The sequence below is a fragment of the Arctopsyche grandis genome, chromosome 13 (genome assembly GCF_051622035.1).
Source record: "Arctopsyche grandis isolate Sample6627 chromosome 13, ASM5162203v2, whole genome shotgun sequence".
Classification (NCBI taxonomy): Eukaryota; Metazoa; Arthropoda; class Insecta; order Trichoptera; family Hydropsychidae; genus Arctopsyche; species Arctopsyche grandis.
This window is the reverse complement of record NC_135367.1, coordinates 21,042,223-21,058,632: the sequence shown is the minus strand read 5'-3', so window position 1 is coordinate 21,058,632 and position 16,410 is coordinate 21,042,223. Positions and strand designations below refer to the sequence as shown.

General features: G+C 32.1%; 2 protein-coding genes and 1 long non-coding RNA gene across 5 annotated transcripts in view; 1 reads left to right on the top strand and 2 right to left on the bottom strand.

The window, feature by feature from the left end:
• LOC143920959 (uncharacterized) overlaps window positions 1-16,410 on the bottom strand; it is a 561,395-nt gene that overhangs the window by 117,950 nt on the left and 427,035 nt on the right. The window lies entirely within an intron of this gene.
• LOC143920954 (alpha-tocopherol transfer protein-like) lies at window positions 2,106-13,071 on the bottom strand. Of its 3 annotated transcripts, none has more exons than XM_077444004.1 (6): window positions 12,908-13,071; window positions 3,834-3,978; window positions 3,672-3,766; window positions 3,448-3,598; window positions 3,169-3,362; window positions 2,106-3,095 (listed from the first exon to the last, which is right to left on the bottom strand). In XM_077444004.1, exons 2-6 carry the CDS (start codon window positions 3,967-3,969, stop codon window positions 2,778-2,780), a joined length of 894 nt encoding a protein of 297 aa, XP_077300130.1. In that variant the 5' UTR covers window positions 3,970-3,978; window positions 12,908-13,071; the 3' UTR covers window positions 2,106-2,777. The 3 variants fall into 3 exon arrangements, with proteins under 3 accessions (XP_077300130.1, XP_077300131.1, XP_077300129.1); XM_077444005.1 differs by lacking the exon at window positions 12,908-13,071 and adding an exon at window positions 7,830-7,932 and having other exon boundaries at window positions 2,116-3,095; XM_077444003.1 differs by lacking the exon at window positions 12,908-13,071 and adding an exon at window positions 6,321-6,407 and having other exon boundaries at window positions 2,116-3,095.
• The window catches only part of LOC143920952 (clavesin-1), a 53,481-nt gene continuing 48,135 nt past the window's right edge, over window positions 11,065-16,410 (top strand). Inside the window, exon 1 of the mRNA XM_077443999.1 lies at window positions 11,065-11,186. The gene's annotated coding sequence lies outside the window, so the exon portion shown is untranslated. The remainder of the gene's footprint in view (window positions 11,187-16,410) is intronic.

Below are 16,410 nucleotides of genomic sequence, written 5' to 3'. Positions count from 1 at the left end.
CACGATTCCACAATTATAGTTTTTCTGCGAGGTTACATATTATTTTTTAAATAATATATTCTTGATAGTAGCTTATTTAAATCATTTAATTATATGTGCGTATTGAGGATCTGCCATTTTACGACTGTGATATATGTAAATATAATACAAATTGTATTATTTGTAATATTTGTAATAATAATATAAAGTAATGATCTTATGAAAGTTCATAATGTTTATAACTTAATTTAATTTATGAAAAACTTTTTTTTGCATAATATAGATATATATTATGCATATTACATATTTATTTATTTTTTTCGATATAAAAATTTTAAACTTAAAACTCTAAAACCGGTGAAAGTCGGCCAACTGGCTTTTTATTTGTAAAAAAACTGAAAATTGGCTTTTTATTTCGGGCGGTTTTTTGGAATATATGCAAATTAAAAGCATTCATTGTGTCTTCGTTAAAAAGTAATTTCATAAGATATATGTACATATGTAAAAGAGAGCGACATGGTCTGAGTTTACTCGTATTGTGCTAACCCGGTATATACATAAGTCAATTCTCAATTTTCTTTCTATATAAATATACATATACATAATATAAAATTTGGTCTTAATAGTGGTGAATTTAAATTAAAATTTAAATGTATCAAATAACAAATTTGAAATAGATTTAACAGAAATAGTCCCGACAAGCTATAAAAGTACTGATTGTTCACATCGTTAGATGATAATAGGTGAAATCCGTCAGAAAATACCAAATCTATATTTGGTATTTTCTGAGCCCTATGGCTCAATCAGTTTTCATATTAATCGTTGTAATCTTCTCTACGCTTTTAAAAACACGATCGGTAACCGGAATAAAACGACATATCCAGTTTATTTCAAAATAATCGACAGTGCAGGGTATTAAATACGTACATAGATTCGTTGTATTGACATTCTGTAGACTATAAATTTCAATGCATGAAATTATACATCCATTGGATGGTGGCGATTGTGTGATTTTCCTATTGTGGAAAGGATTTTGATTCCGTTCGGTTACTATCAATAGAAATAGAGCGGATAATTTTATAGGGCAATGTTTGCATTAATGGATTTACACAAATCAGGGATAGCGAACCTAGAGCACGCGCGCCAAAGGTGACACGTACAAAAGAATTACCGGCTCCCGAATGATTTACAATTTGTCAGTTATGTATGTACGTATGTATATAGACTTCCATCGGAAAATGAAGAATAAAACGATGAAAAAATAATGAAAACTTAAAACATTATTTGAGAAACTTTAGCTGTTTAAAAAAACTAGTGATATAATCAATTTTCCCCTCTTCGTATACTTGTTAGTGGTTATTTTCTGAAAATTTTGAAGGCTTCTTTTTTTTCTTCATTAAAATTTCTTGGCACACCTGACGCTCAGTAAATAAATATTTGTAAACTTCGGTACGCGAACGTATAAAGGTTTGCTGCCGCAAGTATAGATAGCGCAAACAATCTATACATACATACTTTTTATTTATTTTTCTTATACTATTCGATGGATTTCAATATAATTATTGTAATAAATACTCATGGATCAGACGGATTAAGGTCTGTTCATACCTATCCAGCACGACCCGAATCCTGTAAGTATCCTGAAAATACGGACAGTATTCTTTGGTACATTCTATATGGACGCGCATGAATGCGTAAATGCGCATGCGCGAATGGAGTATGAATACGTCCATATAATGTACCAAAGAATACTATCCGCACTTGCAGGATACGGGTCGTGCTGGATAGGTATGAACAGACCTTTAAAAAGGTGATTTAAAGACGAAAAAAATAAACATGGGAAACCCGCGGAAACATTATATTTGAATGGATAAAAATTGACAAAATAAGGGGCAAGCTAAATGAATATTAAACAAGTAAATAAATGTGTGATATGCAATACGAACATAGCACAAAATATACGGAAATGGATTAGAATAAATTGTGAAGGTTTTTGTCCAGAAAGGGACGTTGAATAATTATGTGTAAATTATAATGACACGGAAGATGTTGAAACCCTGACCCAATATTGAATAAAATAAAAAGAATGTAAGGTTGATTATAATCAACTGATAAATAAACACATTGATTGAAAACACACGTTTATTCTCGAATAAATATTTTAACATATGTACATTTTATAAAATCAAAATTTTTGTATGTACGCCATCTTTTGTCCGATTACGACCAAATCTATACTCAACTGTCAAAGTTGACGTTTATACAGATGGCGGTTATATCGAAATGTGTTTTACAATATAAGGCTAGTTTTGTATACATATTTTAACTATTTTGATAAACTGATTTTTTATTTATTTCTCAATTTCAAAACTTCTACTATTTAAAAAAAAAAAACTATTATTTTATTTTTATAAAAAGATCAATATAATATATTTGACAATATTTACATTGTAATATCATACATATCATGTATAATCTTACGATAGAAATATTGGTTTATCGATTGCTATTAAATTTGAAAACAAGAGAAATAAACAAATTAAATCATAGTTGTTTAATTATAATATGAACATAAATATTATATTTAAAGAAATTTATTTCTTATTATCACAATATAAATGTATCACTTGGCAATATTGTGGAGACATTTAAATATTTCTATGAACAAAAAAAGTTGTTTATAGAAAACATTTTTTTTTTAAATAGTGTTACGAGTATAAAATTTATGTATGTATCTTCTAAGTACATTCATAGATAATCACATTTTTTTGTATTAATTTGTTATACAACAAATATAGTTATTTTTCATCATCATTAGGCATATCTTTCGGGTCGAGTTTGTATCCCAAAGATAACAGTTCTTTCACAATGATTTTGTTATGTTTTAGTGAGTCCAACCAGATTGTATATGGAAATTCTGGTTTTACTCCTCCATACTTTTTAGGCAAACATGTCGGATGGATGTGCTTTTGCAGGGATTCCATATCAGTTCCGTGGAAATATATTTTTTCTGACATTCTTTTGCTCAGCAGCGGCTTAAAAACAGCGTACATTGTTTCAAAAAGCCACGGTTGATTTATTATGTGGATTCCATTAATTTTCATTGGGAAACTTGTCTGAAATTTCGAAATACAGTTTAGTTTTCAGATTCTCACGCAATTTTACTTTTGCCATTATCCATGTACATACCACCATGACTTGCACCATGCGGGATGCAATCGACGGAGTCACTTGCCAGGTATGCTGCAAAGTAAGATTTTCCAAATCAAAGATAGCTACGCCTCCTAAAATTTGGCACCTGGGTTCGAGGATACCCAATTCCAAGACTGTTAAGGTAGCTTTGAATATTTCATCAATAGAATATGCATTAGGATCCCAATTACCTGAAATGTAATATAGTTATGTATACTATGTACATACATGCATAAAAATAGTGTGTTCTTATATCAATATATTATTTCAATATACCAATTCTGTATATCATCAGTCTTCTACCAGTTTGTTCTCTATATGGTGGCACTGATAGTACATCGTCATCTCCAATATGTCTTAATTTTAATGGTTCGACATCTAAATGGTATTGAGGATTGTCTTCTTTAAATAAATAATAATTTACTAGCTGGAAATATTTCATATGATAATACATTCTTTTTAGAGATATATACAATAATATGCAAATAAAATTGACATACTAAGCGATGAGATCTTTCTATGTTGAAGAACCTCGCTCTTAAAAATCTCAATAGGAAAGAGTCATCCATTCTATGCGGTGTACATTCACCTTTTTCTGAAATTATTGTTTTTTTATTAATTTAAAATATTTTTGTAGAATTTTTAACTTGTTATAAATTTACCATATATCATATCTTGAAGTTCTTGTAAACATTTTGTTCGAGTATCCGGATCTTCTCCTAAGTGTTCCCGAGCATATTTCAATACTTCCGGTGGTGGTTCTCCGATGTCAAGCTCGGCGGAGTATTCTTCTGGCATTGTTGTATCCTAAACAATAATAATAATATATAAAGTTTACAATACTAATACAATGTACTCTCGATTATCCGGGTGCGGATTATCTGTACTTGAAAGAAATTCTTTTTTTTTTAAATTTCAACGAAAACCCTTGATTCCTTAAAATAAAAGTCTACTCTTGGACACATGCGTTTTGTGGAAACGCATCAGGAACTCATAAAATTAAGCTTTTAGTAATTGGAAAAGCAAAAAACCTAGATCGTTTAATGGGACTGAAATAAAAAAATGTTCCCGTTGATTATTATAACCACAAAGAAGCATTAATGGATTAAGAGATCTTTGAAGATTGAATCAAGACTAAATGGCTTCCTGAAATAAGAGAGTTTAGACAAAAAGGGTTGCCATAGAAAGCAGTATTGTTAACAGATAATGCTTCTTCTCATCCAAATGAAGCTATAATATGTATATTAAAAACAAACGACAAGTCTAATTCAACATATGGAGAAAGATATCATATCATCGATGAAACGGCTTTACCGTGCTGGTCTTCTCAAAACTCTTACTGAAGATGATGATGACTTGATCAATTTCTGGAAAAAATGTGTATATTGGATGCTATACATATGTACATGGAATAGCAAAATCTTGGTCAAAAGTAAAACCAATAACACTGGTTCGATTCTAACACGAAGAAAGATTATATTTTTATTAAGAGATCGAGGCAAATATAAAAATGTATATGAAATATGCATATGTATATTAATAAATCTACATATTATAGTATAAATTGAAAATTGAAACTGTTGATAACACTGTGGACTGGTTTGATAGCGATTCAAATGATTTGGATTTTCAATGCATCAGTAATGCGGAGATTAGTTCTATATCAAAATTTGATAGTTCGAATTAATCGTTTTTTTCAATTGTCCGTGCCGTACTCGTCAACATTGGCCCTGATAACCTAGAGTACACTGTACATGGGTCTGGGTCACTGCATCCAAAGTCGAAAAGAATGTATGCATTGTAAACGGTACTACATATACTCTTGTACTATACTAGCAGCGTGGTCTAGTGGTGAGTGTTGAATTCTTTCGTGCATTATGTCACGGGTTCGATTCCCACTAGAGTCGTTGTTGGCCAGACCTTGGTTTGTCGAGGTCGACCGTTTCTTATCAGAATTTGCCAATTTTTCTGATGTTCATTGAAACGGTTCCTGTAAAATTGGCTTTTCCTTCCCAATTTTCCGTTGCAAACCTTGAGTTATTATTATATCTCAGATTTCGCCTGATTTCTCACCATATATGTCTCTGTGGTTGTTTATTGAATGTAAAAATTCGTATTGTTACATTAAAAATGTTATTGGACGTATTTATACGATGTTTGTAATATCTGAACATAGATGTCAGGTATTGTTTCGATTTACATGTGTATGTAATTGACCAGGAAGGCGCATTGGGGTTTACCTGTCAGACATTCCTGGTATAATATAAATAAAAATAAAAAATAAAATAATGTGTATGCACCATTGATGTATAATACACTAGATGGGCCCTGACGTGTAATTTTGATCGGAGATCTTGTCTTCACTAACTGAGGGGTGCGGCGGGTTTAACTAGCGGGGAAGTTGGGAAAAAAAAAGGTTTTTTCCCTACGACGCAGCGGTACCTACCTACCTACTGAGAGAAACTGTGCATGCGCCATGTATTTTGCATGCGCCAAAAGGGAGACCAGTATAAATCGTGAGGGCGGATCTAATGTATTATATATCTATGGTATGCACGGTAAACGGACTATTTCACATATTATCATAAAAATCGCGAAAAATCTTAGTTTTTCGACTTTCAATTAATTCACTTTCGTTGCAGTGACGGGCACCGAAAAACAATGTATGATAAATATTGCATGCCTGTCATAAGATAATGATCCAGTAGAATTTGTTATAGTTATAAACAAGTCCAGAAATAAAGAAGAGATAGAAGAGTTGAATGAAATTAGGATTCGGATTATCATAAATCATAAAATTGTAATTATTATATGTGTTAATTTACACTTTGACATACTATTAACGGCATTTGATGGTAATTGGATTATTAGTCACATTACGATTGCCCAAAAGACAATTTTTGCCATGAAAATCGCGAATACGGAATATTTGGCACTCGAGTTCTCGTTAGTATGATAGTTATCGTTAGTATGATGGACTTTTCGGCTGCCAGATGTTCCGTTATAGAGATTTTAGTGACTTGGGCGAGCCCTTTGTGACCAATAATCACCGAACCGCATGGATATAGCAATATAACTTTATTTTTACTCGACGAACTCACGATAAAACTTAATTGAAAGTACTGTTAATATAAATCAATTGGAAGTACCATGTTATATTCAAATCACAATATATAATATGCAGTTATTTTTCAATTCACACTGCTTTTTGCGGCGAATGCTCGACGAGTACTGCCGACATGATTATTATTAAACGTAATTAGATTGCATTACTTACTTATCACCACAATGAGATAATTTTTATCACTGTTATTAAACAAAGCTGAGCCAAATAATAATGCAATCTTATAGATATTCGATTAATTGTACAACATTTGTTAAAAATTATTCGCTTACATACATATACATACGTATATGAAGATGCAACATTCATACGAACATTTGAAGTTCACTTACACAAACCGTGGGATGTTGCACCATACAGTTGTGAAGCAAGTTGTTTATGTGAATAGAATATTCTTATTATTCCATTTAATACACGTTTTTTATGCAGATATTCATGAAATTGTGTATTTAAATAATACTTCTATTGTTATGTTTATTTTTAATGAAACAATAGCCAGCCTCAAGTTCTTTTATGAGAGATTTTAATTTCAATACTGTGGTGTCTTACTTAAAATGGTTGTAAAAAAATCAGTCTAATAGTATAATTTGACTGATTGTATGTCATAAGTCAAATTATATTATAATCAAATCGCTTATATTGAGCGCAGTTTTTTTTTTGTCAGGTAATAACAAAGCAATAAAAAATATGCCCCATTGAATTCAATGCAATTTTTTTTTTAATATTGCAACATTATTTTGTGCTTGTGAATACGTGTAGTTCTCGGAACAGAGACCGTGATCAAATGTACCAACGAGTAACAGAATTTGCAGTGAGCAAAGAATTGTTTTAGACAAATGAAACATTCTCACAACATGAACAAAATAAGTAAAGATACCTAATAGGTAGAGTCGGCACTATAATAACACAATTTTTTTTTAACTTATTATTTTCTTACATATGTTTCTTTTGTTCGAAACAGCATTTCCTATGATTAGCGTCTGAATTATTAAGTTAAACCTTTTCCATACAAAACGTGGAAATCGTTAACGGTGAAATTGAAAGGTTCATACTTAGAATTTAAGATTGTAATGAAATTTAGGTCAGTGACTGTATTATAACGAGCTATTGATTTGTGCAATTCTCTCATTGCATGCGTAATTCATTTCCATCTTTTTTTTGCTATTTAAATCATCAAATGACCGAGATGAGAATGTCAAAGTTAAACTATTAAGTAGCTCCATGTTCCATGCCAGTCGTATAATTGTTTTCAACCTTCCCTAACCTGATCAAGGTATCAATGTCGATATTTCCATAGTAGATATACAGCCAAGGCTTGTCATCTTATAGGTATGTTTTAGATTGTTGTGACTATTTTTTATATGTATGTATATGGCTGTTAAATTGGTCATACTCATTGCGAGACCTTGAACTCCATCAAGTTCGATTATTAACTGGAATTTATATTTTTTGTTTATTTTCAACATCACAATGGTGATGAAAATTACCCATCGGTCACTATTTCGTTGATAATTCTTTTTGTTACTCTACTTACCTTATGCAACGTAAATGGCGATTAAGTTCACAAGAAGCGAGAGTTAATTACGTATAACGCAATTATATACGTGTTTAAATTTGGTATATATAGACGTATGTATGTATGTATTATTCAAGTGCGTCGTTGGCCGTGACATAGAAAATCAACTCGCAATTTTCAATTTAATAATATTACGTTCGCTTTCGATTGATCGAGCCTACGCTGTACATGTAATATACAATCAGAGAGATGTAATAAGAATAGAGGGGCCCTTACGAATAAATAATTGTTGTCAATTTTACGCGGTACGTCTCTATACATAAATACGCTACATCGCATGGAATACAATAGGATCAATTTACTTACAAAAATGTATCCCATGTTGTTTATTGTGTGTTTTTGAATGTATTGTGTAATTTTTACCGATGCTTGCCCATCTTGCGAGTAATATAAACAAACAGAGAAGTTTTTATCGGAAATACGTCGAGCACCAAGCGTCAAATACGACTGATGCTAAAATTATTTAGATCTGTCCGTGGACAGAATGTCACTTGACAACAAACACCTAAAGCCACTTCTATTAATATTACATTTCTCTGTATACAATATATGGGTCTACCTCACGGGCCGTAATGTGAAATTACCGAAAACGCAAATATCGGAAGGCAAAGATCGAAAATCGAAAGATCTTAAGTCGAAAGATCAAAAAAAAAGGGTGCATGGTAAACGGTACATAATCACTTAATTTGCGCGGGCAGGATACAACAGGAACAAGAGGAACAGGATTTTCCTCCCGTATTAATGTGCGCGCGCAGAATACGGGAGGAAAAGCCTGTTCCTCTTGTTCCTGTTGTACCCTGCTCGCGAAAATTAAGTGAGTATGTACGTGAGTATGTTTCCCTTTTACCATGCACCCTTTTTTATCTTTCGATTTTCGATCTTTGCCTTCCGATATTTGCGTTTTCGGTAATTTCACATTCCGTCCCGTCAAAGAGACCGACAATATATATATGTGCACGTGTCTATACTTTAATTATTTCAAAATGTTATTGTGCGCAATAAAAGCATCGGATGTTCGTTTCAACACGGATTTGGCCATTGAAAGGAATTGGTACATTTAAAGCCAAATTGCAACCGGAGAATTCGCTGATTTCGAAAATTACTTATTACTCCAGAAGAGTATGATATTTTAGATTGTTTATCGTGTCGTACATCCAAAAGTTGATTCGTTGGCTACGTTTAAATGTAGAACGGATAGAACCGTTTTACTGTTCATATTACACCGAATCCGTGAAATTGCCTATTGCGTGAAATCGGCAAAAAATTGTCGAATTCGTGAAAAGTGTAAGCCAGTTGCTTTATTCATCAATTGGGCAAGTTAGCTGCCGAATGCGTGTGTAATTTTTTATTTTCAATCTACAGTACATTTGATTCGATTTGATGTATTAGATTATGTAGGATTCTTTTAAAATTTTAATAATATCTTAAACTTTGTAAAACTTGAATAATATAAATTTGAATAGTAATTCGATATTCGCATATTTGGTAAGGGCGAAAACACACAGCAATGCACGTGACACCTGGTTTTTTTAGATACTTTTAAACGTGCCTTATTTTTTATTTTCAATCTACAGCACATTTGATTCGATTTGATGTACCAGATTATGTAGAATTCTTTTAAAATTTTAATAATATCTTAACCTTTGTAAACCTTAAATAATTTAAAGCTATTAGATATTCGAATATTTAGTAAGGGCGTAAACACACAGAGATGCACGTGGCACGTGGTTTTTTTAGGTACTTTTAAACATGTGAAAAAAATGGGCCGTGCCTTGCACATATTCATGGAAAGCCCAGCACGTCCCGCCCCAAAATGACCCCTTGGACTGTTTTCGGTGAAATTCTATCCTTGTATTTATCCTTGCTTGACAGTGATCGATAACGGTGTATCCCATATTTGAAGAAATGTAGGAGACCACCTACAGTGGGGAGCCAAGCACACGATCTGCCATTCATCAATGTGTGTTTTCACCCTAAATGTCTTTTGCATTCTTAAAACTTTTTTCAACAGACAGATAGATTCAGACAGATTCTGGTTTACATTTTAATTGAAATATAAACACATTCTTTATGTACAAGCTACATACATATATCAAATGCTAGAACACTATGATCAAAGATCGTCGTTAGGACGATGTTTTTGGCATAAAATTTGTTCACTATTGTCAACCATGCTTTTTTGATCTCTTGTTTTGTATGATTTGTACGAGCACACAACCAACGCCGAAGACTAGTTATGAGTAGTCTTCGACGGTCGATGGATGCTTTTCAAATAACATTAGAACACACCATTAGTGTTCAAAGCAAGAGAGTAAAAAATTGGGGTTTTTCTAAGAAATTGACAACAGTGAACCATTTTTTGTGCAAAAAGCATCCATCCAACGCCGATCTTGACTTGATTCATTTATTTCTTGATTCATTTATTTCATCGTCAAAATCATTGAAATCAATATAGTAAACTGCCACTTCCGGTTGAGGGATGCTAACCAAACTTAATATATAACTTGGTATTACGTTTAAACTTTTAGATACGAAATTTCAGTTCAATTAACCAAAAGGTTTCTGAGAAAAACATAAAAAACCTCGATTCTCTAGAGTAAAAGTACTACTTCCGGTTCAGATAAAAATATTTAAAAAATATATAAGGTTATAAAGATTATTATTTCTATTACATTTAAAAAATTGAGATTCAGTTAGCGGTTTGGGAGACAATTGAATTCAAAAACTTAAAAAAGAGGACACATATAAGGGGAGGTCTCATTTTCAGTCGACTTAAAAATTTGAAAGAAATTTACGTCGTGTCAATAAGAATTTCAGTAACCGATACTAAGTTTCAGTTTGATATGACCAAGGGTGTTCAAAAAAACTCTAAAATACACAGATACACACACATACACATTTTTTATAGATCATGAAAACGTGATCAGTGATCGATTCTGAGTTCGAATCAGTCAAAATCTCAAGTTCGAATTTTCGGATGATCACAAAACTTCATCTATTGTTACTACGTACATAGATAAAGTAAAAATTTTTTATATAACCAACCGCGTTTTGGCGCCATGCCATTTGCACGATTTATTTTTATTATCAATAAAATGGTTTCCTTTTCATTGTTTTTCGATTATTATAAGACCCATATAATTTTTTAATAACACCTGCAACATAACTTTGACTCCAAAGGTTGACAGGTGTTATATAAAATTTGTTCACCATTGAGTTAAATTCAGAAAACGGTACTCGATACAATCGATTTACGGTCTCTGATCAGTGAAGTGTTACGATAGAATTTTGCGGTTTTTGCTTTTTTGAGTTAAGGTCAGTTTGAATATAATCATTGCTTAAAATACATCCATGTTTTCTTTGAAGTTAAAAAAAGCACGAACTAAAAAGCCTAAATTCTTCTAAAGAAAAATATATGAATATGTATTAATATTGCTAAAATTTTGCATATTAAACATGATGATAAACAATCATCTTGGTAAGCTTTTTCTAAAAATTCTAAGGGGTGAATGGCATATTCCTGAAGTTCTGTGTAATCTTAAACTTAGGGTACCTGAGAAACTGAGAGAATCTAGCTCCAGAACTCTATTCCTGCCTATTCGGGCCAGAACTAATGTGCTTGATGACTCCCCCCTTTCAAGAGCCATTCGATTATTTAACCTGCTTTCTGGGAGCCTTGATGTTTTTACTGCATCATACAGTTCTGTCAGGCAGCATATTTTAAATGACTTCTACATAGCTACATACATATTTACACATGTTGTTTTCATTTTGTAATTTTATTATTTTGCATAATGTGTGTGTAGGTGTGTATGTATGTATATGTATATATGTGTATTTTTTTATATTTATGTATGTATGTATGTGTATTTGTGTATACGTGTAAGTATTTGTGTATATATGGATGGTGTTCATATATGTTTATATAATTGTCTTTGGCCAGGAAGGCGCATTGGGTTCTTGGTGTAAATTAAATAAAAAATAAAATAAAATAATATATGTATCTATTATATTGGTAAAATTTTGCATTTATATTCTTATAAAATCATTATGTAAACATGATATTACTTTCATATTGCTTTCGCCTTAAGTCCACATAATATTTAATTATATAATTGAATCGTATGTATGTAAGTTAAATTTCTTCATATTTTTTTATTTATATCAGGAAGGCCTAACAGGTAAGCCCAATGCACCTTCCTGGCCAGAAACATTGTACATACATTTGATACTAATATTATTAGTATTATAAAAATGACCTAAACACATATCAATTAATATCCATGGGTAAGGCTGCCAATTTGTTGGAACCGTTTCAATGAAAACCGGATAAATTGGTAAACTCTGGTAGGAAACGATCGACCTGGAGTCACAAAGTCTGACCAGCAGAAGTCAGTGGGATTTGAACCCGTGACTACTCTGTTCAAAGCATAATATGCTATCCACTAACTAGTCTATTCTACTTTTTAAGCGTTGAAGTGGCAAAGGCATTGTTATTGTGAAAGCTTCAAATTCATCTTGCGATAAAAAAAAGTGTAGAAATTTAAAACTATTTTTAAATTTAGCAAATGATTTAAAAAAAAAAGAGCACCCGTCAAAAATTGCGTCATTATTTTTTGATCGAACACGTCATTAGTACTTAATGATTGTATGCAATATGTATACATAAATACACAAAAAATACAAGGTTAAATTTGTAATTGTTGCTCAGGGATACGTTTTAAATGGCAAAATATCTAATTACACTTATCATTGAATGTCTATATTTTTTAATACCTATACATTTTCTTTTCACTAAACTTAAATTAAAAAAATGTTGACCTTTCCTTACGTACATTCATATATTATCAAAACAATAAATAAACTTTTAGATTCACAATTGTAATTTTCAATGTATAAAAGCGCGATAGTGTGATATAATCTAGCGTGATAAAGTCTTGCAATGAATGATTGATCTATCAAAATCTATTTTGTTTTAGCGTTGCCGGCTTCATATTTTTGATACGGTTTATTGACATAAAATAATAAATTATCACCTTGAAAATAGACGAGCTTCTTTGTGTTCTTGTTGTTTTATTATATCACAATGGCTTTTAAAAGTGACTGAAATCGAAAGCGAACAAGCTTAAGACGCGACCGATCGCGCTCAAGTATTGTGTGAACTAACTACATACTATAAAGACCGACTCGTTTGTTGCATACTAAATAGATTTAGCCTCCAGTGGCGTTCGTAGGAATCGTGTAAATTAATGCTACCGGTAAAAAACTACTATATGAGCTGTTTTGTCTTGCATAAATATGTGTTGTTAATCCAATATTTTTTGCTGTTGCTTTTTGCTCTGCTGTTTGATAAGGAAAATGTGAAGGTGAAGGTGTTGTAAAAAATATTCCAAAGATGTAAAACAAGATTTTTCTTATACCATATGAAATTTTACAGTGACTTGGCAATACAACAAATTAGTAACTGACTTTTCGATCATTAGATTAATTTGCACTCAATTTAATTTGAGTACTGAATCGATTTACTTTAGTTGAATATATATTGAGGAATTTTTGTATTATAAATTAGAGATTATCAAAAACAGAGTAATCATTGAAGAAAGTCTGAAATTAAGTAGAAAATCATAATAAGACATACCACATGTTCTGGTTTGACCGGGACTTCTGTCCTTCAGCTTAAATTAAATTTAACTTTATTATACAGGTTTTTCACTCCAAATTCAATATTTTACAAATGGAATTCAATATTTTTCATTTCAAAAGTTGAATCAAATAATTGGATAGTTTTTCAATAAATTTATTTTCATGTTTCATTTTTAATTTGAAATTAAAAATATTAAATTTGATTTGTCAAATATTGAATATGGAATAAAAAACCTGTAATGTATTTTGGTCGTGAAAAATTTTGACTTTAAGAAGTTTTTGTTAATTATTTATTTTAATTATCATATTCCTGTTCAGTGGTTTTAAAATTTGTACATTTAACTGTTCTATGTATAACGTGCTAGATCTGTTATGCAAGAAAACTGTAAATAATGACATTGTAAGATATTGTGATACAAGATTTATCGCCGACTCAGGGCAGAGACACACTGAATCGTACGGCATGGCTTCCCCAGGTAAAATCCATCTATGGTGGGCGTATCCTCATGGCATTGTTAATTCGTAAGATCTTATTATTTCGACAATTTTCTCCTACATTTATTCAAATATGGAAATCACAAAGATAAAAATCACCGAAAACACTCTAGGGGGCTGAATTTTGACCAGGATTTCCATAGCATAGATCAGGTGCGCTAGCGTTTTTTTACGTGTACAAAACTGCGCGTAACACTCTGTGTGTGTCTGCACCCTTAAAATTTCACTTATTTTTTCTTTTCTTTTCTTAAGTATCGTACCCAGCACATCATAACTTATGATTCATAAAAGAGTGGACTGTGTACAAAATTAAAGATAGATTTTGTTTAACAGTAAAAACACAGTCAACGTTGTAGTTAAAGTTTTAGCTTTCTGTCCGACTATATGCACATATATCATCATCATCTATGTACAGTCATTCATGATCCACTGTTGGATGAAGACCTCTCCAACACGCTTCCATTCATCTCTGTTTTGCGCAACTCTGATCCATATCACCCCAGACATTTTTCTAAATCCGTCTATCCACCTTCCCTGCCGTCTTCCTTTTACCCTTTTGAATTCTCTCAGATACCATTCTAGTCCTTATTTTGTCCACCTGTCGTCCATTCTTCTAGCCATATGGCCCGCCCATTGTTATTTCAATATCTTCACTCTATTCACCACCCTTGTCATACTGGATATATTGGATAAAGCGAAGAGATTTGAATGGAAATGTACTATAATTCCGATTAAAAAAATATTTTGAAGGTTTTGTTAATGTAGTAAAAAACGCGTTGAGTTTGGTGTATCGATATTTTTATCGCAATTTTAGATATATACATATGCACGTACACAAACAATCCAATTAAATTGTATACAAAAAAATTAAAATTATGCTCGCTAAAAAATCTATTTGGGTCACCTTGATATTTTGTTTTCTCTTCTATTTAAATTCGTATAATATCGAGTGTTCCACACAAGCACGTTAAGTCTTATTAAGATTTTGACTGTGCTTCTAATGAAGCCTACCCAATAGTCTATTTAGGTAGGCTTCATTAGGCTCCGTTGAAAGTATATTAGTAATACATTTTTCAACGGGTTTTTCGATATCTATAATTAGCGGAATCACATTACAGCCGCTTGTACGTAGCAAAGAAAAGATCCAAATTTATTGCCTGTCATCACAAAAGCTCCACGAGCTAACTCTATAATGGTGCATTACGCCAGGAAGTTCTGTAGTGGAAGTGAGCACAAAGTGTCTATTGTCGGAGAAGCCGTGACGGTAAATGCGCTGGACAACAGTGGTTGAACAATGAATATTATGGCGAAGCTAGGTAAAAAAAGAAAGTTGTTCGGTGAACTCTTGCTTTTGCTGTTGACGATATTTGATAGTGCGACACTCGGTCTAGGCTCCAAGAGACCGGAAGTGCAACTTGGGTCAGTCGAAAAAAGTTGATTTTGGATAGGAGTGTGGGTAATCGATACCGTCGAAAGTTGCGTAAGAAATATGTCAATAGAAAATTTTGAATACGCCTCATTCTGATTTTGATATAACACGTTCTAAAGATATTGCAAGGATTGTTTTGATCTTCCGCGATCCAACTTGATCTGGAATCTTGGGATCTATGTGAAGATTTATGCATAAGTTATAGTCAAAGTGTTCACTCTAGTTCTTTCATGAACACACTAGTTTGTTCATAAACCAACTATTGGTATTAGTGCTCACAGTCAAAAGATATCTTCAAACAAACTCACCAGGTGTCGCATGAAACTTTTAGCTGTCATAACTAGACTGCGGATAGAGAGCGTGTCGTTCATTGTTCAATTGTTGTAAATGTTTTGTTAAAGGTTTTCCGAACCTTTTTTTTTGCACTCTAGCTTTGTAAATAGAGCCAAACCGCCCCGATTCCTGGAAAAAGCACGCTCTCTATCCGCAGTCTAGTCATAACCTTGAGATGTCGTTCCTATACGTTCCTATAACGTTCAACGTTCCTATAATTCCCGTTTTCACTATTTTTTTAAAATATTGCAATCTAGAGTAAGCATACATACACAGAGTATGTGAAAAAATATTGAGAATACTTTACCTAATAGTATGTGCATGATCAAACTAGTTCGTTTATCAATTTGTGTACACTAAAACTGACCAGATTGTTTCGTGTACGAATATACTAGTATGTACATGAATGAACAGAATTTACACTTGGACTGACTACAGTATTTAATGAAATGTATAAAAGCCTTGTAAAAAGGAAACGCATTACAAGTTTGCGCTAATATTAAAAAATATTGCCACCCACGGTAACCATATGTACATGCATAGATATGGGATTTAGAATACTTAAACTTATGCCTTATAGTTTGTGCATGAACAAACTATTATAGTACGTTTGTCAAATTGTTCTGTTGTGTACACTAT